The sequence below is a fragment of the Podarcis filfolensis genome, assembly GCF_964270895.1.
Source record: "Podarcis filfolensis genome assembly, chromosome: 4".
In the NCBI taxonomy this organism is placed as follows: domain Eukaryota; kingdom Metazoa; phylum Chordata; class Lepidosauria; order Squamata; family Lacertidae; genus Podarcis; species Podarcis filfolensis.
The window spans coordinates 85,113,652-85,135,068 of NC_139607.1; the positions used below are offsets into that span (position 1 = coordinate 85,113,652).

General features: G+C 44.7%; 1 protein-coding gene across 1 annotated transcript; it reads right to left on the reverse strand.

Moving 5' to 3' along the window:
- Positions 1–1,167: 1,167 nt before the first annotated feature.
- CFAP300 (cilia and flagella associated protein 300) lies at positions 1,168–20,181 on the reverse strand. The gene is made up of 7 exons (XM_083610142.1): positions 20,015–20,181; positions 19,557–19,638; positions 18,356–18,428; positions 12,141–12,307; positions 9,395–9,567; positions 8,540–8,606; positions 1,168–2,492 (listed from the first exon to the last, which is right to left on the reverse strand). Exons 1-7 carry the CDS (start codon positions 20,125–20,127, stop codon positions 2,361–2,363), a joined length of 807 nt encoding a protein of 268 aa, XP_083466268.1. The 5' UTR covers positions 20,128–20,181; the 3' UTR covers positions 1,168–2,360.
- Positions 20,182–21,417: the final 1,236 nt, after the last annotated feature.

Here is a 21,417-nt window from a genome sequence, read left to right on the forward strand (position 1 = left end):
AGATTTTATGATTTATGTGGAAATTGTTTTCTATTTGGCTGTGTACTTTTTGATGTGTTTTATCTATTGCTTATGACTTTTGTTATGTTGGTAATTATGTAAATCTTGAGCATTGTTTAAACTATGGAAAGGCGGCATACAAATAAAATGATGATGATGTGAGTCCCTCCTAGTTGGGTGACATCAAGCCACTTACCCCACTCCTGGGCAATTATATCTTGCAAATAAAACATATTTGCAATTAATTATAAAATGGGGTTACGAAACCATCTGAACTCGCTCTTGGCCATCAATAGTGTCAGCAAAGCCATACAAGAAATCTTCCAAAAGGAAATTCCCATTGTTTACAAGCAAATGGCGAAAAGTTACTTTAAGGAGTGTGGGTGGGAGGAGAAACTGCCTGAGAAGTAGGTCACAAACTAAAGCACCGAAATAAAGTTGTAATCAAAGAAGTACCATTGAAATCAGTGGAGCTTACTTCAGCATATAAACATTGTGAGTTACTACAGGCAATCCTGCCTTCAGTGTCCTTAAAGGGAGGGGTATTTTCATACAGAGAAACAATACTAAATAGTTTTAAGAAAATTACTACAGATTGTGCAAGCCTGAACTATCTCATTCTACTCTCTTTGGTGAAGTTACCTACCTTACAGAGTTGTTGTAAGGACTGCAACTAGAAAATGTTTGTGAAGCACTTTGAGCACTTGAAAGTGCTATACAAAAGCCACGTACTGCTATTGTTATTATTGTTATTATTTATAATGATTAAAGGCCATAAGGTTTTTATTTTCAGTATTTAGAGGCCACTTTTAACACCACACATGCTCACAAAGCAGTTTACACAGCAGTCAAAAAGCAAGTTAAAGCAATACAATCAAAGTAATATGGTGGTTAAACGCCCCCCCCCCACAAAAGTTCAGTAAATAGGCACAGTACTACAGCACAACTAGAGATGGGAAGGCCTGGGGGACTGGAAAAATGGGGGGGCAGTTTGTTTTTTTCATTTTTCCCAAAGCCGTTTTTCCGGGGGCGGGGGGGAGTGTGTGGAATATTCAAACTATATCAAACTGGTTTTTTTAATATATTTTTTTAAAAAAACTGGCTTTGGAAAACAAACAGAAAAAACATGGTTCGCCCCCCCCCACCAATTTTCCCAGGTTTTTTCCCCCAGGCCTTCCCATCTCTAAGCACAACACAGCCTTTTGATCCAGAGCGGGCTAACCAAACCCACCATATGCCTGGGTAAACAGAAAAGTCTTGAGTTAGCTACATCCCTGATGAGCCTGAGTTGCCTTCTGTGTCTCCAAAGCAGGCTTCCTCAGACTCGGCCCTCCAGATGTTTTTGGCCTACAACTCCCAAGATCCCTAGCTAGCAGGACCAGTGGTCAAGGATGATGGGAACTGTAGTCTCAAAACATCTGGGTTTGAAGAAGCCTGCTCCAAAGGAAGGAGTTCCACATCTGGAGCCAACCACAGAGAAGGTCCTAACCTTCATCTCCACATGGAGCAGCACTCCATGGGATAGTGAGAAGGCACTCCTCTTCCAATCTCAGAGCTTGGGCCAACTGGTATGGAAAGAGATGCTCCATCGAGTGCCTAAGTACCAAGTCATTCTCGGCTTTGTATTTTAACATCCATACCTTGAATTGGACATACTACAATATAGGCAGCCAGTGCAGATCCTGTAGAACAGGTTTTAAATGGCTGTGCCAATCAGTACCCTCGTACCACCATTTTGTGCTAGCTGCAGTTTCCATACTGTCTTCAAGGGTGCGTTCAGAGTAGTCAAGAAAAGTCATCAGAGCTTGCAAATTGGACTGACAGAATCACAATATCCCTTTCAAAGTGCATCCTTTTATCTCAAAATAAGAGACTTCCTTCTCACAGGAATACGAGTTTGGAAATGTTACACCTCTTAATAGCTAGAAAAATATAGAAGGACATTCCATACCCCAAAACACGTTTAGGAAATAATACAGGCTCTTTTTTTCAATCAGTAATTTATTAAGCTAGTTTTTTTAATATAAAATAAATAAAGTTAAAATGTATCAATGCAACAACCTAGTTTTAAAAAGAAAACTTTGTAACAGCAGAATATTAGTCAATACAGGAGCTCCAAAACTTTTTAGAGAATATATTCTGTAAGTATTGGTATTGCCTTACAGTTTTCAACAATAATACAAATAGCATGTGTGCAAAATCAACATCAGTGCCCAATGTCTAGGTAAAATAGATTGCACTGTAAATAACAGAATCTTGACAAGTTATTATTATTTATTAAATATTAATATAATTCATTAAAGTTACACTTTAAAAAAACAAAACACCCCTCTAATAATCAAATATATCTGAGAAGAGAGTCAATTATAAAAACAAGCTTCACCAAAAGAGTGGTACAAAACATAGATGTGTCGTTTCAAAGGATTCACAATCAAATAGGCAAAATTCTGTTCATGGTTGTTGGATGAAGGGTAACAAAGGCCATGAGCATCCTAGAAGACAAAATATTTAGCATTAATATAAGGTACTAATGTGTGATACAAATTCATCCTGAACACTACAAAGCCTGACTTAAATGGGATTAAGTATGCACAGCTCTTTGGCTCTGTTCTGTTTGAATTTGGCTTGTTTCAGTAAACCACATGCGGGAGATCAGATATTATTGGGGCTCATCACATCAGCTCTGCACTGCAGGTAACCTGAAAAGATTATCAGCACAACCGGGCTGGAAGTGGCTTGGACTGGTAGTGGTCAGTTGTCTCACATTTCCCCTGCCCTCATTTCTGCTACATAGGGAACAGAGGCAGCTGAGGAGGAAAGAGAGGAGACAAGAGACTGCAGTTAATGGGAGAGTGCTGGCAGAACTAAGTCCAAAGCCAGAGCTGTCTCCATCCAGTGGCGTAGCGTGGGTTGTCAGCACCCGGGGCAAGGCAAGTAATTTGCGCCCCCTAACCCGTGGATTTGCGCCCCCTAACCCTAACCCCCAGATGTTGCGCCCGGTGTGGCCGGCCCCCCCTGCACCCCCCACGCTACGCCACTGTCTCCATCTCTTAACAAGAACTGCTGCATGAAAGGAATATGGTTACCAGACGTCCCCATTTCCCAGGGACAGACCCCGGATTTGCGAGTAAGTCCCTGGACAAATTCCATCCCCAGAATATTCCCAGATTTCATCTAATGTCCTTGGGAAATGCAGCAGCGGCAGTCTCAGCAGCCCGGAGCAATTGCCTCTGGCTGGCTTCAGGAGCTGCTCAGAAGTCCCCATATGATGGTGGTGCAGGGGCTCTAAGACGCAGCTTCCGGGCTGCCTCCACCTTCCCTGACCCCAGCAACTAAGCTGTGAAGGGAGGCTTCATGCTGCCTATCGGAGCAGCCTCCCAACTCCTACTTGCGTGCAAGCAGGAGCAGGGCGGAGATCTCTCAGCTGTGAAGGGAGGCTTCACGCTGCCTATCATAGCTTGCGTGCAAGCAGGAGGGGGCAGGGATCTCTGAGTTAGGCAACGGGAAGCCTCTCTTCCCAGCTGAGGGATCCCCATCCCCTCCTGCTTGCACACAAGTAGGAATGGGATTGGGGCTGCTCCGATGGACTCGCCGCTGCCATTGCTCTTGGCCCTCCTTCTCTACCTTCCATGCTTGACCCACCGTGCACCGCTTCCCCACCACCACCACCACCAAAGAACCAACAATTCAGGGGCTGCCCAGGCTCATGGAGAAAGGAGATAGAAGCCTCGGAGGAAGGGAAAACGTGGTGGTTGAGGTCAAGGCAGTGGCTGCCCCTCTGCCACTGCCATTGCTGCAGCATCAATGTCCCGAATGTGTAGTAATTAATTAATTAATTAAAGTGTCCCCAGATTCATTGGGGGGAGGGAATGGTAACCTTACCATGGAAGCATCCTTTCCAGGCAAATGTCACCCAGTGGAGAGCCAGAAATATTACAGGTGAAGGTGCTATACTGTAGTTGTGGGACTACAAGGAGCGCTACTACAGCACTGATGTCTTTCAACAGCAGGGGCAAAAGTACTGTATTGGCTTGAATATAAGCCTCGCTTTCCCCCCAGATTCCAACTGTGAAAAGGTAAAGTGCGGCTTATATTCGTGGCCTTACGGTGTGCAGCCAGGAGCACAGGGCAAACAGTGCCAGGAGTGCGGCAAAGCAGTGCCCGCCCTGTCCTCTCCCCCAAGGCCGAGAAGGGAGAGAATGAGGAAAGGCCGCCAACAACACAGCGTGGCTCCACCTGTCAGGAGGTCCTACACACGAGTAGAAATCCGGCAGAGACACATGCTTGGCTGGCATGTTCTCTCCCTCCTGGTCGGTCGTTTGGGAGACTCAAAGTCTTTCTCCAGCCCAAACATCACAGCGACTGATGCCTCAGAGGCATCAGCACACTTCAGGAACAGCAGAGTATGGGCAGTCAGCGTAACAGACTCAGGAGCGCAGCATTTTGGCTAAACTACTTTATTTACATATAATACACTCTGAGCATTCTAACTCCTTCCTCATCAGCATCAAACAGGAAAGAGAGAGACAAAGACAAGCGCCCTACATCACGGAACGCAATAATACAAACATCCTGTCTCCGTCACTTCCCACTATGTGGAATGAAAACATACATCGTCATGTGATAAAAACAATCCCATGACTGCAAGCGCAGGGAATGAATCCTAACACACACACAGTATGCAGCCAGGAGCAGCGAGGAATGGAGTGGCTTATATTCGGGTGTGGCTTATATTCGGGCCAATACAGTAAAGTAGTTTTTAGGAGGGGAATCAGGGAGAGCAACAGTGCTGATCTGGGTTTCTTGACTTTGCAGGTAAGACCAAGAAGGATGCAGTGCCTCTTTGAGTGTCACACAAGTCTTTTTAGACCCTATTGGTCAAAGGAACATTCTAAACAGATTGCTAAGTTGCTCCTCATTATGGGTTTTCTGAATCTAACTCTACTACTATGCTAACAAATCTGAGTAAGTTTTTGCTACATACTATAATTATTCCTGATTATTTGGGGCAAAACTGCTGCCTATTTACATCAGTTTCTTATTTCCCCGCCTCCCGCCCCCATGCACACACACAAACACACACACACACACACACACACCCTTTAAAATAGAAATGGCTACACCATATTATATTAAATACAGTAGTAAAAAATAAATGGAGGGTGCAGCGTTGGGTAAGGAGATTCTGTCATGAGAAAGAATAGTATAGTAGAAATACTACTGATCCCTCTTATGGTGTTTTGCTGGATGGCAAAGGTGGCATCTCTTTAGAGATGCCTTTCTACAACTCTTTGGGTAGCTCTGTTAAGGATACTCATCTGTTGCCATTTTGATTAACAATGCTGCTGCTATTTTCATGGCCTTGTCCTATTATTATAGCTTATGTTTTATCTCATGGCTTTTATACCTTTTTATACATTTTGCATGGTCCATGGGGTGCATGGTCCATGGGGTCACGAAGAGTTGGACACGACTAAACGACTAAACAACAACAAATACATTTTGCAATAGAAGGTTTTGATATCTTATTATCAAGTTTGCTAGCTGCATTGGACCTTTTGGTGTAGAGAGAGTAAAATAAATCCACATCAAAAATACTGGTTCTTCAGGCATGCTGGGTGCTGATTTTAGCAGTATCTAAATCAAAGTTTTGCTTAGGGAAATGCAAAATCCATAGTTGTAGAGGTACTCTGTTTTTGCAAAACCAAACCTCGAATTCTAGTGTTATCTTCTAACCCTCCTATCAACTGAATCTGGAAACCCAGCCAGATGGGTGGGGTATAAATAAATACATAAATAAATATATCACCATCACCATCATCATCATCATCATCATCATCATCTCTTACTGAATCTAACTTAAGAGTTTTACAGTGTCTCACAATTTCTAAAGTTGTTCTTAAGTTTTTCTTAGATGTATAACCATTAAGGTATGCAACTCCATTTTCTTATCTCATTGACATGCAAACTACAAGTAAGTGACTATCATTCTCTTTTCTTAGAGAAGTAAACTAAGGGCATTTTCACATGCTATTTAGAAAGGCAAATGCTAGTCCTTAAAAAAGGAGAAGTTGTTTCATTGAATGGGCTTTCTTTATCTGATTGGCAGCATTTAAAATTCTATAGGCCTGCATTTTATTTGAGGCTACCTATATTGAAATCCAGTTTGACATGGAAGCCATAAAAATACCTTCCTTTTCCCTATAGCAGAATACTTTTAAAACCATAGGTTAAAATGAAATTCGTTGTCTGATTTGCCTTTTTGAGAAATGTGTTCAGTCTATGTAAAGTCCTTGAAATTCTGATATCTGAAGATGTTTGTGGCCAGGCAAAACACAATCCCCCCCCCAACTTACTGCATTGTCTATTGCCCAAGGAAGAAAGAGCCCAAAAATTGGAAACAGGTGTGCACAAAATTTGCATATTCTAATTAATATGTATAAATGCAGTTAGAAATATTGGGTTGGGTCCATCTAATTCTACTCAGAGCAGACCCACTGAAATTATTTTCAATACATCTGCTCTGACTAGGACTATAATTGAAGACGCCCAATATAATTTAAAAGGAGGCACCATCTGCACAATACATTTAATGCAGTATTATACCACTTTAAAGAGTCATGGCTTCCTCCAAAAATATACTGGGAACTATTGTTAAGGTTGCTGATAATTGTTAGACCTCTACTCCCCTCACGGAGCTATAATTTCTGAGTTCTCTGGGAAGAGATATTGATGGTTCAACCACCCTGGGAATTGTAGCTTTGTGAGGGAATGGAGTGCTCTGCATGAGAAGAGAGAGTTTTTGGATTTGATACCCTGCCTTTCACTGCCCTTCGGGAGTCTCAAAGCGGCTAACATTCTCCTTTCCCTTCCTCCCCCACAACAAACACTCTGTGAGGTGAGTGGGGCTGAGAGACTTCAAAGAAGTGTGACTAGCCCAAGGTCACCCAGCAGCTGCATGTGGAGGAGCAGGGAAGCGAACCTGGTTCACCAGATTACGAGACTACCGCTCTTAACCACTACACCACACTGGCTCACTGGCATGCAACAGGTACCAACTTTAATCCCCAGCATCCGTAGGCACAGCTAGGAAAGACCCCCCTCTCTCTAGAAAGCCACTGCCCGGCACTATAGACAATTCTGAACTAGATGGATTGATGGTCTGCATTGGTATAAAGCAGCATCATATGTACTTAAGGCTCACAGTACTATAAATGATAATAATGTTCACAGTGGATTAAAATCTTGAGAAATGAGTTGGGTTGATGATTAACAGAATGATGAGCCAAACATCATTATATAGCTATTATATAGTCCTATTCAGCAAAGTTTCTACTGAATCTTATAAAAGAATCTATCATTTTAAACAGAAAACCTTTTATCATCCTCTTTGACTGCAGGTGGGTGGTCAGCCATTTCTTACATGATTTGCACTCTGGGACTAAGGTTAGATTCTCAGCTGCTGTTAAAAAATCACATAGCAAGAGTGACCAAGACAGCTTTCTTTCACCTGTGTCTTACAACTAGAATATTTGTCATTTTCTATTTCTTATTTTCGGATGCAGACTTAGATACAATGACTCATGGCTGGGCTCCCACAAGCACTTGATGACATGGAAGAGAAATTTATCGAAGAACAACTCCAAAACAGAAGCAGGACAGAAATGCAACTGTATCCTTAAATAGATTTTCTGATCATAAGCACAATACCCAGTTTAACTTGGAAGATTGCTGTGTAAATAGAAAAGGTTACGTCCAAATCTGCAACATCCATTTATACAATCACATCAAGAGGGACCTCAGATTTACAAAAGTAAGTTGTAGTAGTAGATGCAATCAAGTGCTGTAATATATTGGATACCAACATAGCTTAAAGTACAAATACCCATCGTAGTTCTCATTCTTAAAGTGTTATGTAAAAACTGAGGAAAAAATAATTTTAAAATCTTGCAGAAAAATCCTCATGGTTCAGCAAAAGTTATGCACTTTTATGTCTCATTGGTTTTGATGGGAGTGATCCTAGCACATGTCTACCTCTCCCATTTTGGCCATAAGATTTAACAAGATTTAAAGGAGAAAAAACAACACAACCATAATTTCTTATAAATTTTATGTCTTTTTTTGACAATGAGAATAAACATGGTTTGTCACCCAAGTCAAATTATGGTTTTGAAATGTTCTAAAAATTTGAACTAAAGTAGTCAATAGATGCAGAATTTTGTTGGATGACTTCTCAGCTATCTGTAAAGATTTTTGTTTATTATTTTATCTTCAACAAGGTCTTTGAAAGATTATGGTTACTGAAAGTTGCATTGTTTTGTGTATAACATTTCCTGTGAATTTTTGTTCTTAAGTGCTTAGTGTTATAACAACAATTTCACCCACCAAAATCAATGGGATATAAAAGTACTTTGCTGTGGCTTGATCATGCCCAAACAGTGTTTGCTTGACTGTCTTTATTCATAATTTGCTTGAAATTTATATCTGAAAATATTTTTGGTTACATGATTAGTACCCCTCCTGCTAATGAAATACTTACATAAGCGCAGACTTTATAAATGGTAGATATTATTTTTATTTCCTTAGTTTCGGGATCCTTTTGAACACTGAAATTCACAAAAGTATAAACTGTTTTAATAACGACATCTGGAACAGTCAGAACTTACAGTCCAAGACAGACTGTGTGGATTGGCAGCTAAAGAGTTAATAGAACACAAGATCATATGAGACCTTCAGGGTCAAAGAAGGAGCAGTAGAACAACAAGCAAAAACATGAAACATAATAGAAAAAGAGAAAGGAAAGCTTCCAGAAGAGAGTGGCTAGCAAGTGGGTGGAAAATATTGAAAAATGTCATGGCAGCCAAGAGTGAACGCTGTCTTGCTAAGGGTGTTATGGCTTTAAGCTGTGTTGGGAGATCTGAGTGGAAAAATGGAGGAAAAGGTGGAATTAAGAAATGAAAAGGAAAGGGAGGAAAACAACTCCAGAAGATTTTTAGAGTATGTTGTGAACCCCTTATTCCCAAGCTTCTTTTTGGGCTGGTGCTCCAACTAGCCATGGCAAGGGTGGGAGTGGAATTCTGTATGTTGCTGCTCAATTTGCAGGTTGCTAGAATAGGATCACACTCATAAACCTTAATTGGGTATGCTTTCTACCTGGGAGCCAGCTTCTACCCATATCTTCTGTGGACAAGGTTGTTCCTTATAAGATGACAAGGAATAGACTAGGCATTTATACTAGCATTGCAAACTTGTTTCCTGCCCAGCCCTGCTTAGATCATATATATGATGCCATTGCAAAGCTGAAACCTGCCCCAGAGCACCTTCCAGGATCACACCAACAAGTAAAACAAGTAAGTAAATCAGATTCACATTAAAAAAGCAAAAACATATTCACCTCACAAGTTCTTTATATAAAGCCTTTGTGGTTTCTAAGTATGGACCAAGTTCATCTTCATATTGGCAAAGAGCTCCTCCAAGGCAAAGATGCTTAAAAAGACAGAAGAGAAATTCCTCCCGGTCTAAATGGCTAAATAAGTCATAGTGGTCTGAATCTTCCAGTAGAAGTACCTATCATGAGACAAGGAGGAAAGACAATGTAATATGGATGTTTTATATATTATATTACAAAAAGACACTATTTTGTATTCCCAGTGGTTTCTGTTTATATATACATGCAATAAATTTGGTAATTAATTTGGGTATAGTTATAAAAAAAGAGTATGCAGTGCTACAGCAGGGAATCTGGACCACAATCTGGCCCAATCACTGACCAAACTGCACAGCTGCCATCAGCTTTGAAACATATGTCAACAGGAAATAGCCTCATCAAAAAAAAGGGAGAAGAGAGAGCAGACTGGGAGGAGGAGGTGTTGGAAGCTGAAGAGGCAACAGGCTTTAGTGGGCAGGAAGAGGCTGTGGCAGAGGGCAGTCCAGACTCATTGAGGCAGGAGGGAGGGAGGGAGGGAGAAAGATGAGGCAGACTGCTGAAGAATCCAGGGAGTCTCCCCCTCCTATTGCGACCAGTTACCCTCTCCTGTCTCCCAGAACACGCAGAGAAATGAAAAGTGTGGAGCAATGAGATAAAAGGCGGTGGAGCATCAGTTTGCTGGGGACGGAACCAGGGAAGGAGCCCTAGAGAGTGGTGGGAAGCAATCCTCGCAGTGGCTTCATTAGGGCAAGACTGGGAAGCATTGCTGTGACCACTAGGACTGAGCTGTTTCGTTTCTCTGAATAAAGAGTTAACATCACCAACATCGGGTCCTCACAGGTGGCGCGACTGGTGTGGTTGCACTAGGCACTGCGCTGCAGGGGGTGCCAAAACAACGCAATAGAATGGAACATGAGAGGTGGGGGGTGCTGAATTTTAGCATTCCACAGGGCCCAAAATCCACCACTGGCTTAAGTCCAGCAACATCTAGAGAGCCACAGGCGATTCACTGCTCTAGCACATCTTAAGTTATCAGTCTTCCTCAAGGGCAATGTCTATATAAACCAGCCCACAAAACCAAGGGAGGTCACCATCAGTCAAGATGCAGTAGCGCGTCCTAATTTTATCACAATGAGCTTTTTTTGGACATAGAAACACTTCCTGAACCTCAAGCAGGTTTTGACTCTGCGGAGGCAAAAAGGAACTGAGCAAGTGAATTTCTTGTTCTGCACCACAATTGGTCAAAGGGAGGAGTAGGAGTATGTTCCAGGCATAAAAGGCTTGTATATTTCGCAATTTGTAATAAAACTGGCTGCAAAATGCAGTTCTCTGAAACAACATGCTGACATCATCAGACGATAGCAAAATTGAAAGGAAATTGAGAAAAAACACTTTGGGATTTAGTGCTGTTTATGAACACAACCTTGATGGCAGAAAGTGAGGAGGAATTAAAGAACCTTTTAATGAGTGTGAAAGAGGAGAGCGCAAAATATGGTCTGAAGCTCAACATCAAAAAAACTAAGACCATGGCCAGTGGCCCCATCACCTCCTGGCAAATAGAAGGGGAGGAAATGGAGGCAGTGAGAGATTTTACTGCCTTGGGTTCCATGATCACTGCAGATGGGGGACAGAAGTCACAAAATTAAAAGACGCCTGCTTCTTGGGAGAAAAGCAATGACAAACCTAGACAGTATCTTAAAAAGCAGAGACATCACCTTGCCGACAAAGGTCCGTATAATTAAAGCTATGGTTTTCCCAGTAGTGTTGTAATAATAATAATAATAATAATTTATTATTTATACCCCGCCCATCTGGCTGGGTTTTCCCAGCCACTCTGGGCGGCTTCCAACTGAATATTAAAACAATACAGCATTAGACATTTAAAACTTCCCTAAAGAGGGCTGCCTTCAGTTGTCTTTTAAAAGTCAGATAGTTGTTTATTGCCTTGACATCTGCTGGGAGGGCGTTCCACAGGGCAGGCGCCACTACCGAGAAGGCCCTCTGCCTGGTTCCCTGTAACCTTACTTCTCGCAATGAGGGAACCGCCAGAAGGCCCTCGGCGCTGGATCTCAGTGTCTGGGCTGAATGATGGGGGTGGAGACGCTCCTTCAGGTATACAGGACTGAGGCCGTTTAGGGCTTTAAAGGTCAGCACCAACACTTTGTATGAAGGTGAGCTGGACCATAAAGAAGGCTGATCGCCAAAGAATTGATGCTTTTGAATTATGGTGCTGGAGGAGACTCTTGAGAGTCCCATGGACTGCAAGAAGATCAAACCTATCCATTCTTAAGGAAATCAGCCCTGAGTGCTCACTGGAAGGACAGATCGTGAAGCTGAGGTTCCAATACTTTGGCCACCTCATGAGAAGAGAAGACTCCCTGGAAAAGACCCTGATGCTGGGAAAGATTGAAGGCACAAGGAGAAGGGGACGACAGAGTTCTTGAAGTTCATGAGTTTGACCAAACTGCGGGAGGCAGTGGAAGACAGGAGTGCCTGGCGTGCTCTGGTCCATGGGGTCACGAAAAGTCGGACACGACTAAACGACTAAACAACAACAATGAACACAAGATCCATATGAAAGCTATTAATATTAATATTAGCTGTGATAACGATGTGGTTGCCCTGGCAAGAAAGTGACTAATAAATTTAATAAATGATAAAACTATAAAATAATACTAGACAGAAGACAGGTGTTAACTACACTTGTACTAACCTTTCTTAACTCATCAGCAATGAGAATATCATCGTGATATTCATCAAAACACTTTACAATACTTCCACTTTCTCGAACAACCCCTTTACAGTATAATCGGTCAAAAAATGACATGGAAACTTGCTTGCACAGAATATTCTTGACATCAATTTTTCTCACACTGGTATCTGAAACATATGGCAGAAATCAAATGAACAATCACAATAGCATTTACAAATCTCCAAGATTATATTTTCATATCTGAACAAAGTGGCTTAATACTATCAAGGTTACATTTTAATTTGGAACATTTTAAACCTGTTGAAATGTTTCCCAACTTACTACGTAAGAAAAATATGACTACCTTTAGACCCAGTGTGGTGGAATAGGGATAGAGTTTGGTTAAGAGAAAGCAAGATAAATTCCAAGACAATTACAAGCAGGTCACAAAGCATACAAAAGTTGGCAAAACCCCCAACTTGGTGTAGAATTCTTCCCTCTTCCCTAATGTCTAGTCCAGCACATGGTGAATATATTTTAATGTGAAGCAGCCAAGGAAAAGTGAAATGTTGTGACATGAGGACACAGGGTAGGTGAAACTAGACACTATGGGATGGAAGGGAGTTACATGGATACACCATTTTCAACAGCATTCTCATGTTCTTTGTAAGTACTGTAGTTCCATTCCCAGTAGGGTGGCCTTTGTAGATGACTTATCTCTCAGTCTAACCACAGGCTAAAATGTTGCCCTGAGGAAGAGCAGTATGCAAATGTAACAAGTACACATTGGGCATGATCAGCTTAGAACTTCTTAGAACTTCTGTTCACTGGACTGGAATGAACAGGAAAGATGCAAGTGTTCTCTTGCCCAATTTTCAATTATGAAATAATTATGAACAGCTCATATAAAATTATTTATTCAGTAGTATCAAAGCTGAGGAAACCACAAAAAGGAAGTAATAAAGATGTCAATGCAGAAAGAGGTACTTTTACTCAGTCTCCAAAAAAAAAATCTTAAAGGCTATCTTAAAAATAAATAGATCAGGAACTCTTTTGAAGAGACTAAGATGAAAGGGAAACAGCTGACAATGCATTAATGTCTGCAAATGCAGGCGATAATGTTCATCATGTAAATTTAATACATTTTACATCAACTTTCAACGGTAAACTGACCTAGAAATGTTTTAACAGACCACAAGCAACAGTAAAGGTAAAGGTAAAGGTACCCCTGCCCGTACAGGCCAGTCGTGTCTGACTCTGGGGTTGTGCGCCCATCTCGCTTAAGAGGCCGGGGGCCAGCGCTGTCCGAAGACACTTCCGGGTCACGTGGCCAGCGTGACGAAGCTGCTCTGGCGAGCCAGCACCAGCGCAGCACACGGAAATGCCGTTTACCTTCCCACTATAAAGCGGTACCTATTTATCTACTTGCACTTAAGGGTGCTTTCAAACTGCTAGGTGGGCAGGAGCTGGGACCTAACAACGGGAGCTCACCCCGCCGCGGGGATTCGAACCGCCAACCATACGATCGGCAAGTCCTAGGCACTGAGGTTTTACCCACAGCGCCACCCGCAACAGTAGGGATTTAAATAAAAGTTTGAATATTGTTACTTAATATTTAACAATCTTTTAATATAGTTCATTGTCATTTTATGAATGTATCTTCATGCTACTTTGGTATAAGCTGTGTTGGAAGGATCTGTATCCTGAAAAGCAATATATAAATAACCGCTACCAATCACACCATCATTAGAATCAGCAAGTCATTTTGCAGAGGAAATAATAATAATAATAATAATAATTTATTATTTATACCCCGCCCATCTGGCTGGGCCTCCCCAGCCACTCTGGGCGGCTTCCATAAAAACCAAAAATACAATAAAATATCACACGTTAAAAACTTCCCTGAACAGGGCTGCCTTAAGATGTCTTCTGAATGTCACGTAGTTGTTTATCGCTTTGACATCTGCTGGAAGGGCGTTCCACAGGGCGGGTGCCACTACCGAGAAGGCCCTCTGCCTGGTTCCCTGTAGCTTTGCTTCTCGCAATGAGGGAACCGCCAGAAGGCCCTCGGCGCTGGACCTCAGCGTCCGGGCAGAATGATGGGGGTGGAGACGCTCCTTCAGGTATACTGGACCGAGGCCGTTTAGGGCTTTAAAGGTCAGCACCAACACTTTGAATTGTGCTCGGAAACGTACTGGGAGCCAATGTAGGTCTTTCAAGACCGGTGTTATATGGTCTCGGCGGCCGCCCCCAGTCACCAGTCTAGCTGCCGCATTCTGGATTAGTTGTAGTTTCCGAGTCACCTTCAAAGGTAGCCCCACGTAGAGTGCATTGCAGTAGTCCAAGCGGGAGATAACCAGAGCATGCACCACTCTGGCGAGACAGTCCGCAGGCAGATAGGGTCTCAGCCTACGTACCAGATGGAGCTGGTAAACAGCTGCCCTGGACACAGATTTGACCTGTGCCTCCATGGACAGCTGTGAGTCCAAAATGACTCCCAGGCTGCGCACCTGGTCCTTCAGGGGCACAGTTACCCCATTCAGGACCAGGGAATCCTCCACACCTGCCCGCCTCCTGTCCCCCAAAAACAGTACTTCTGTCTTGTCAGGATTCAACCTCAATCTGTTAGCCGCCATCCATCCTCCAACCGCTTCCAGACACTCACACAGGACCTTCACCGCCCTCACTGGTTCTGATTTAAAAGAGAGGTAGAGCTGGGTATCATCCGCATACTGATGAACACCCAGCCCAAACCTCCTGATGATCTCTCCCAGCGGCTGCATGTAAATGTTGAAAAGCATGGGGGAGAGGACAGAACCCTGAGGCACCCCACAAGTGAGAGCCCAGGGGTCTGAACACTCATCCCCCACCACCACTTTCTGAACACGGCCCAGGAGGAAGGAGCGGAACCACTGTATGACAGTGCCTCCAGCTCCCAGCCCCTGAAGACGGTCCAGAAGGATGTTATGGTCGATGGTATCAAACGCCGCTGAGAGATCCAGCAGAACTAGGAAACAACTCTCACCTTTGTCCCTAGCCCGCCGGAGATCATCAACCAGTGCGACCAAGGCAGTTTCAGTCCCATGATGAGGCCTGAATCCCGACTGGAAGGGATCCAAATGGTCCGCTTCTTCCAGGCGTGCCTGGAGTTGTTCGGCAACCGCTCGCTCAATCACCTTGCCCAAGAATGGAAGATTTGAGACTGGGCGATAGTTGGCCATCGTGGCCGCATCCAAAGATGGTTTTTTAAGAAGCGGTTTAATAACCGCCTCTTTCAGCGGGTCTGGGAAGGCTCCCTCACGGAGGGAAGCATTCACCACCCCACGAAGCCCATCGCCCAGTCCTTCCCGGCTAGCTTTTATAAGCCAGGATGGGCAAGGATCCAAGAGACAGGTGGTTGGTTTCACTCGTCCAAGCAGCCTGTCCACATCCTCGGAGGTAACAGATTGGAATTGATCCCACTCAACTTGACTAGACAGAACTCTAGCACTCTCCCGCCCCGGCCCTGCTCCCACGGTGGAGTCTACTTCTTCCCGAATCTGAGCGATTTTATCTGCAAAAAACTTTGCAAAATCATTGCAGGAGAACATGTGGCCCGTACTGGGCCCCGATGTTGCAGGTGGTTCCGCTAAATTGTGAACCACCTGAAAAAGTCTCCTGCTGCTGTTTTCTGCAGATGCAATAGAGGCGGCGAAGAAATTCTTCTTCGCCGTCGCTATCGCCACTTGGTAGGCTCGACGTTGAGCTCTAACCTGTGTCCGGTCAGATTCGGAATGAGTTATCCGCCACCGGCGCTCTAGCCGTCTCAACGATTGTTTCATTGCCCTCAGATCCGTGGAAAACCACGGGGCTGTCCGGGCTCCATGCAATCGGAGAGGGCGCTTCGGAGCCAAACAGTCAATAGCCCTGGTTAGCTCCACATTCCAGCGGGTCACCAGGGAATCAGCTGAAAGGCCATCAACATGGGATAAAGCATCCCCTACCACTCTCTGGAAACCATTTGGATCCATTAAGTGGCGGGGGCGGACCATCCGAATTGGTCCCACCTCCCTGCAGAGGGGATGGGTCGCAGAGAAGTCCAGTTGCACCAGGAAGTGATCTGACCATGGCACTTCTTTCGTTTCGCTTTTACTTAGTGTCAGATCACCAACATCCATAGAGGTAAACACCAGGTCCAAGGCATGTCCGCGGCTATGGGTTGGGCCAGACTTATTCAGGGACAGCCCCATGGAGGCCATGCTTTCCACGAAGTCCCGAGCGGCCCCTTGTAAGGTCGTGTCGGCATGGATGTTAAAATCCCCTAGGACGACCAAACTAGGTGTCTCCAGGAGAACATCCGCCACGACCTGAAGCAGCTCAGGCAGGGAATCCTTGGTGCAGCGGGGAGGTCGGTACACCAAAAGGAATCCTGTACTGCCCCTATTGCCCAACTTCCAGAACATGCACTCGGAAAACTGGGTCTTCCCAATAGGACGCCTGGTGCAAACTAATGACTTCCTAAAAATCACTGCAACCCCCCCTCCCCGCCCACATGACCTGGGTTGCTGTGCGTAAGAGAAACCTGGTGGACAAGCAGCGGCAAGGACAGGCCCATCTGCTTCATCCAACCAAGTCTCTGTTACACATGCCAGGTCAAGTCCTCCATCCATGATCAAGTCATGGATGGCAGTGGTCTTATGAATCATTGACCTGGCATTGCACAGCAGCACCTTCAGGTCATGTGGGTATCCCTTGCTGATTCTAGTATCCATCCGGTCAAGACCAGACCCGGAGGCAGGAATAGTCCTCAGACAACGACTAAACCTGCCCCCTCTGTAATGACATGGTCTAGTCTTAGCGTAACTCCTCCTCCTACCCGTGATCACTGAGATCGGTTGTCCCAGTGCATCCCCCCCTGTGGAACATGCCCCAGCCATTTTGTGGGCTGGGGCCCACTCCTCCGGCAGCCCTGACCCCTCCCCCTAACAACAAAATAACACCTTAAACAAACAAAGAAACCCAATAAAACAATACAAACAAAAAAGTAAAAATTACAAAAACATCAAAATAAAAAATAATTCCCCAAGCCCAACCAAACATCCATCCCACCCCCACCCCCCACATACAAAAAATCCAAAAGAATTTTTGTTAAAAACATTTAAAAAACACTCTGTGCCCCTCGGGCAGTAACAGCTGTCCTAGTGAGGCCTCTCAGGCCCCGCCCTGGGCCAGGTGGTAAGTGGCAAGAGCAGGGCCCTCAGGCACTCACTCAGGGGAGTCCTCCTGGGCAGCAAGCAGCAAGCAGTCCTTGTGAGGCTTCAGGCCCCGCCCCAGGCCAGATGGTAAGTGGCAAGAGCAGGGCCCTCAGGCACTCACTCAGGGGAGTCCTCCTGGGCAGCAAGTAGCAAGCAGCAAGCAGTCCTTATGAGGCTTCAGGCCCCGCCCCAGGCCAGATGGTAAGTGGCAAGAGCAGGGCCCTCAGGCACTCACTCAGGGGAGTCCTCCTGGGCAGCAAGTAGCAAGCAGCAAGCAGTCCTTGTGAGGCTTCAGGCCCCGCCCCAGGCCAGATGGTAAGTGGCAAGAGCAGGGCCCTCAAGCACTCACTCAGGGGAGTCCTCCTGGGCAGCAAGCAGCAAGCAGCAAGCAGTCCTTGTGAGGCTTCAGGCCCCGCCCTGGGCCAGGTGGTAAGTGGCAAGAGCAGGGCCCTCAGGCACTCACTCAGGGGAGTCCTCCTGGGCAGCAAGCAGCAAGCAGTCCTTGTGAGGCTTCAGGCCCCGCCCCAGGCCAGGTGGTAAGTGGCAAGAGCAGGGCCCTCAGGCACTCACTCAGGGGAGTCCTCCTGGGCAGCAAGCAGCAAGCAGTCCTTGTGAGGCTTCAGGCCCCGCCCCAGGCCAGATGGTAAGTGGCAAGAGCAGGGCCCTCAGGCACTCACTCAGGGGAGTCCTCCTGGGCAGCAAGCAGCAAGCAGTCCTTGTGAGGCTTCAGGCCCCGCCCCAGGCCAGATGGTAAGTGGCAAGAGCAGGGCCCTCAAGCACTCACTCAGGGGAGTCCTCCTGGGCAGCAAGCAGCAAGCAGCAAGCAGCAAGCAGTCCTTGTGAGGCTTCAGGCCCCGCCCCAGGCCAGATGGTAAGTGGCAAGAGCAGGGCCCTCAGGCACTCACTCAGGGGAGTCCTCCTGGGCAGCAAGCAAAAGGAAAAGGAATTATCACACTGAAAACGGATTTAAAAGAGAAGTTGTCTCAAAGTTGTTATTTTTACCTAATGTAGTCCATTGTCCAGAAGGGGAAATCAATTTCAAATTGCTGATAACATCTGGATGATTAAAAAAGGCCTGGAAGTAGAGTCAATAACAATTGGCAGTTAAACAGATTCTATTATCCAATTTGATACATGTATCAAATAAGGTGGCTTTGGCTTGATTTAAGACCATAAAGGGGCCCTGCACCAGAGGTCCACCAGTCCTATATTTCCCACTAGCCAAACATATGTCTATAGGAAGCCCCCAAGTAGAACATGAGGAAACAGCCCCTTTCTGTTGTTGTTCATCAGTGATGTGCTGCCTCTGACATAGTCATAATAACTAGTAACCATTGACAGCTTCATCCTTGGTAAGTTTGTCTAATCCTCTCCAAATGTCTGAAATTCAAGATTGCTGACCAAATTAGGGTTTTCATTCATGAAACTACTGCTGCAAGTCACTCTGCTGCAAGTCACTCCACAGATAAACGTATGGAACGTGAGAAGGATTTATACCCATGAGACAGGTCTGCCCAGCTGCTTCTGAGCAAACACAATTACAGTTTGCAAGTTCACACAGAGGTATAGTTCTTCCCCTTAAAACACACACACACACACACACACACACACACACACACACACACACTATGGGAATGACCTGTAGAAGCACTCTTGTGAACAAAAAGATAAGTATTGTGGGAAATGAGAAACAAGCTTTTTAAAAAATAAATAAATAAACATGTTGTCTTACTTAATATAATAGAAATCACTAAGTAGCATACATAAAAACAAGAAAAACACAATCACATTCAATAAAATATCCTAAAAACTAAAATTTAAAAATGCAAATGTATATCACAAATTAAACTGATCAGTCTACAAAACCAGGGTTGGAAACATGGTTGTATTTAAAATAATGCATGCTGCTGTTTTGCCCTGTTGTGCTTCTAGCCATTTGATATTTTAATGCTGCTTCCGTTTTAGTAATATTTATTACACACCACTTTGAACATTTTAATCAAAATTCCAAAGTGGCCTATAAATCTACAGACTACCTCAAAAGCTGGTGGACTCTCTCATTCACTGGAGGTTTTTAAACAAGAGGTTGGATGACTATCTGTCTTGGATGTGATTCCTGGGGTCAGCCTAGATGACCCTTAGGTGTCCCTCCCAACTGTATGAAACCCACGTTTAGACTAATAAACCAGATTAGGTTAACTACCATAATGAAATCATCCCTCTGGTAGCCTTTGAAGTTCTGATCAAAGCTGAATGCCTGTGCAGCAATTCTGCCATCCATGGACCTGCGGAATGTAGAAAAAGAAGTCCATCAGGCTTGTATTCTTCATGTAATAATAATAGGTATGAGGGGATTCTGCACTGGAAAAAATGATGATAAAAGAATCTTTAACGTGGAATTTTATTTTATTTTTTAAAAAGTGGTTTAAGTTCTGGAGCAGAGGTGGATTCCAGCAATGATTTGCTGAAAGATTTCCAATTACAGCATTGAAGCCTCTCGATTAAATCCTGATCCTGAAACGCACCTTGCCCTCCCACGGTCCTGAGGGCAGCCTGTAGCCAGAAGACTGACCCCCATTTTGCATTTCACCCCACTTTCCCCTCCCCCTTTCCTCCCCTCCCCCCCGAGAAACCGCAGGAGGTACGGCCGCTTCGCCCCACCACTTGAGGAGGCGGTCTCGGGTGTCCCTGCTCTCCAGCACTGGAAAGCTTTTTTGCGGGAGGTGATGGAAAGCGTAGCGGGGCTCCCCGCCTTCCTCCCCGTAGGCGGCCATCGCCGCTTCTGCAGGACGCGGGCGGTTCCCATGGCAACGCGCTCTCGCTGGCCGCTCAGCGTTGCACTTTTTTTTTTAGTCCCCCCAGGAAACAAGCAGCTCGGTGACAACGGTTCCGCTTCTGCAACGCAGGAGATTTAACATCTGCAATCAGCTGGTGGGGGGGGGTAGGGAGCGGGGCGGCTGAACTATTTTCTCCATATTTAAGTGGATGGATATACTTCGCCTTTTAGGAAGTTTTGGTCGCTCTCTCTCAATGTATATATGTGTGTGCGTATTTGTGTGTTGCTGTGTTTCCATTAGTCTTTAAGATATATATACACACGCCTGTTTTGGTTCGTCATTGTTATATATGTTTTACACAGCGAATAACAAACACATTTATTATGTCTGTGTATGTCTGTTATGCTCACAATAGCACATGATGGGCACACTCGGCCACTTCCACTGGTGGAATTGGCGCTGCTACGGGTGCGACACCTATTTGTAAGTTTAGAAACCTCAGCAATCAGTGAGCATATCTTTACCGAGGATCTGTTTGCAAAATATTGTGGACTTCTTTGACTTTTTCATTTCTTTTAGCTTCACGGCTAATCCTTAGCTGATACTCAATCTTGACTTTATGACTTGAACATCAAGCCAGCTTTTTGTTCATTGTTTTGTGGCATTCTAGTTGGTCTTAATAAAAGTATTGACACATACACACACACATTTGTAAGTTTAGTGTGGCAGTGCCTGCCCTTTGGAACCCCCTGCCTATTGAGACCAAGCAGGTGCCTTCACTGTCCTCTTTTCAGCACCAGCTAAAAACATTCCTGTTTAGACAAGCCTACCCAGGTGTTTAGAAAGTTGAGGTAATTTTAATCTGCATGAGTGTTTTACCTTTTGTATGTTGTGAAGCAAAAAATTCTGAGAGTTGTCAGAAGAAGGAACAGTTTAGGGAGTTGGGTATGTTTAGCCTGGAAAAGAGGAGACTGAGAAGAGATATGATAGTTATTTTGAAACATCTAAAGGGCCGTCACATGGAAGATGGAGCAAGCTTGTTTGCTCCTGCTCTGGAGGGTACGACCCAAACCAATGACTCCAAGTTACCAGAAAGAAGATTCCGGCTAAACACCAGGAATAACTTTCTGACAGTAAGAGCTGTTCGACAGTGGAATGGATTCCCTCCAAAAGTGGTGGACTCGGCTTCCTTGGAGGTTTTAAAGCAGAGGTTGGGTATCCATCTGTCAGTCATATGTGAGAGTCCTGCACTGCAGGGGGCTGGTTTCAATGACCCTTGGGACACTT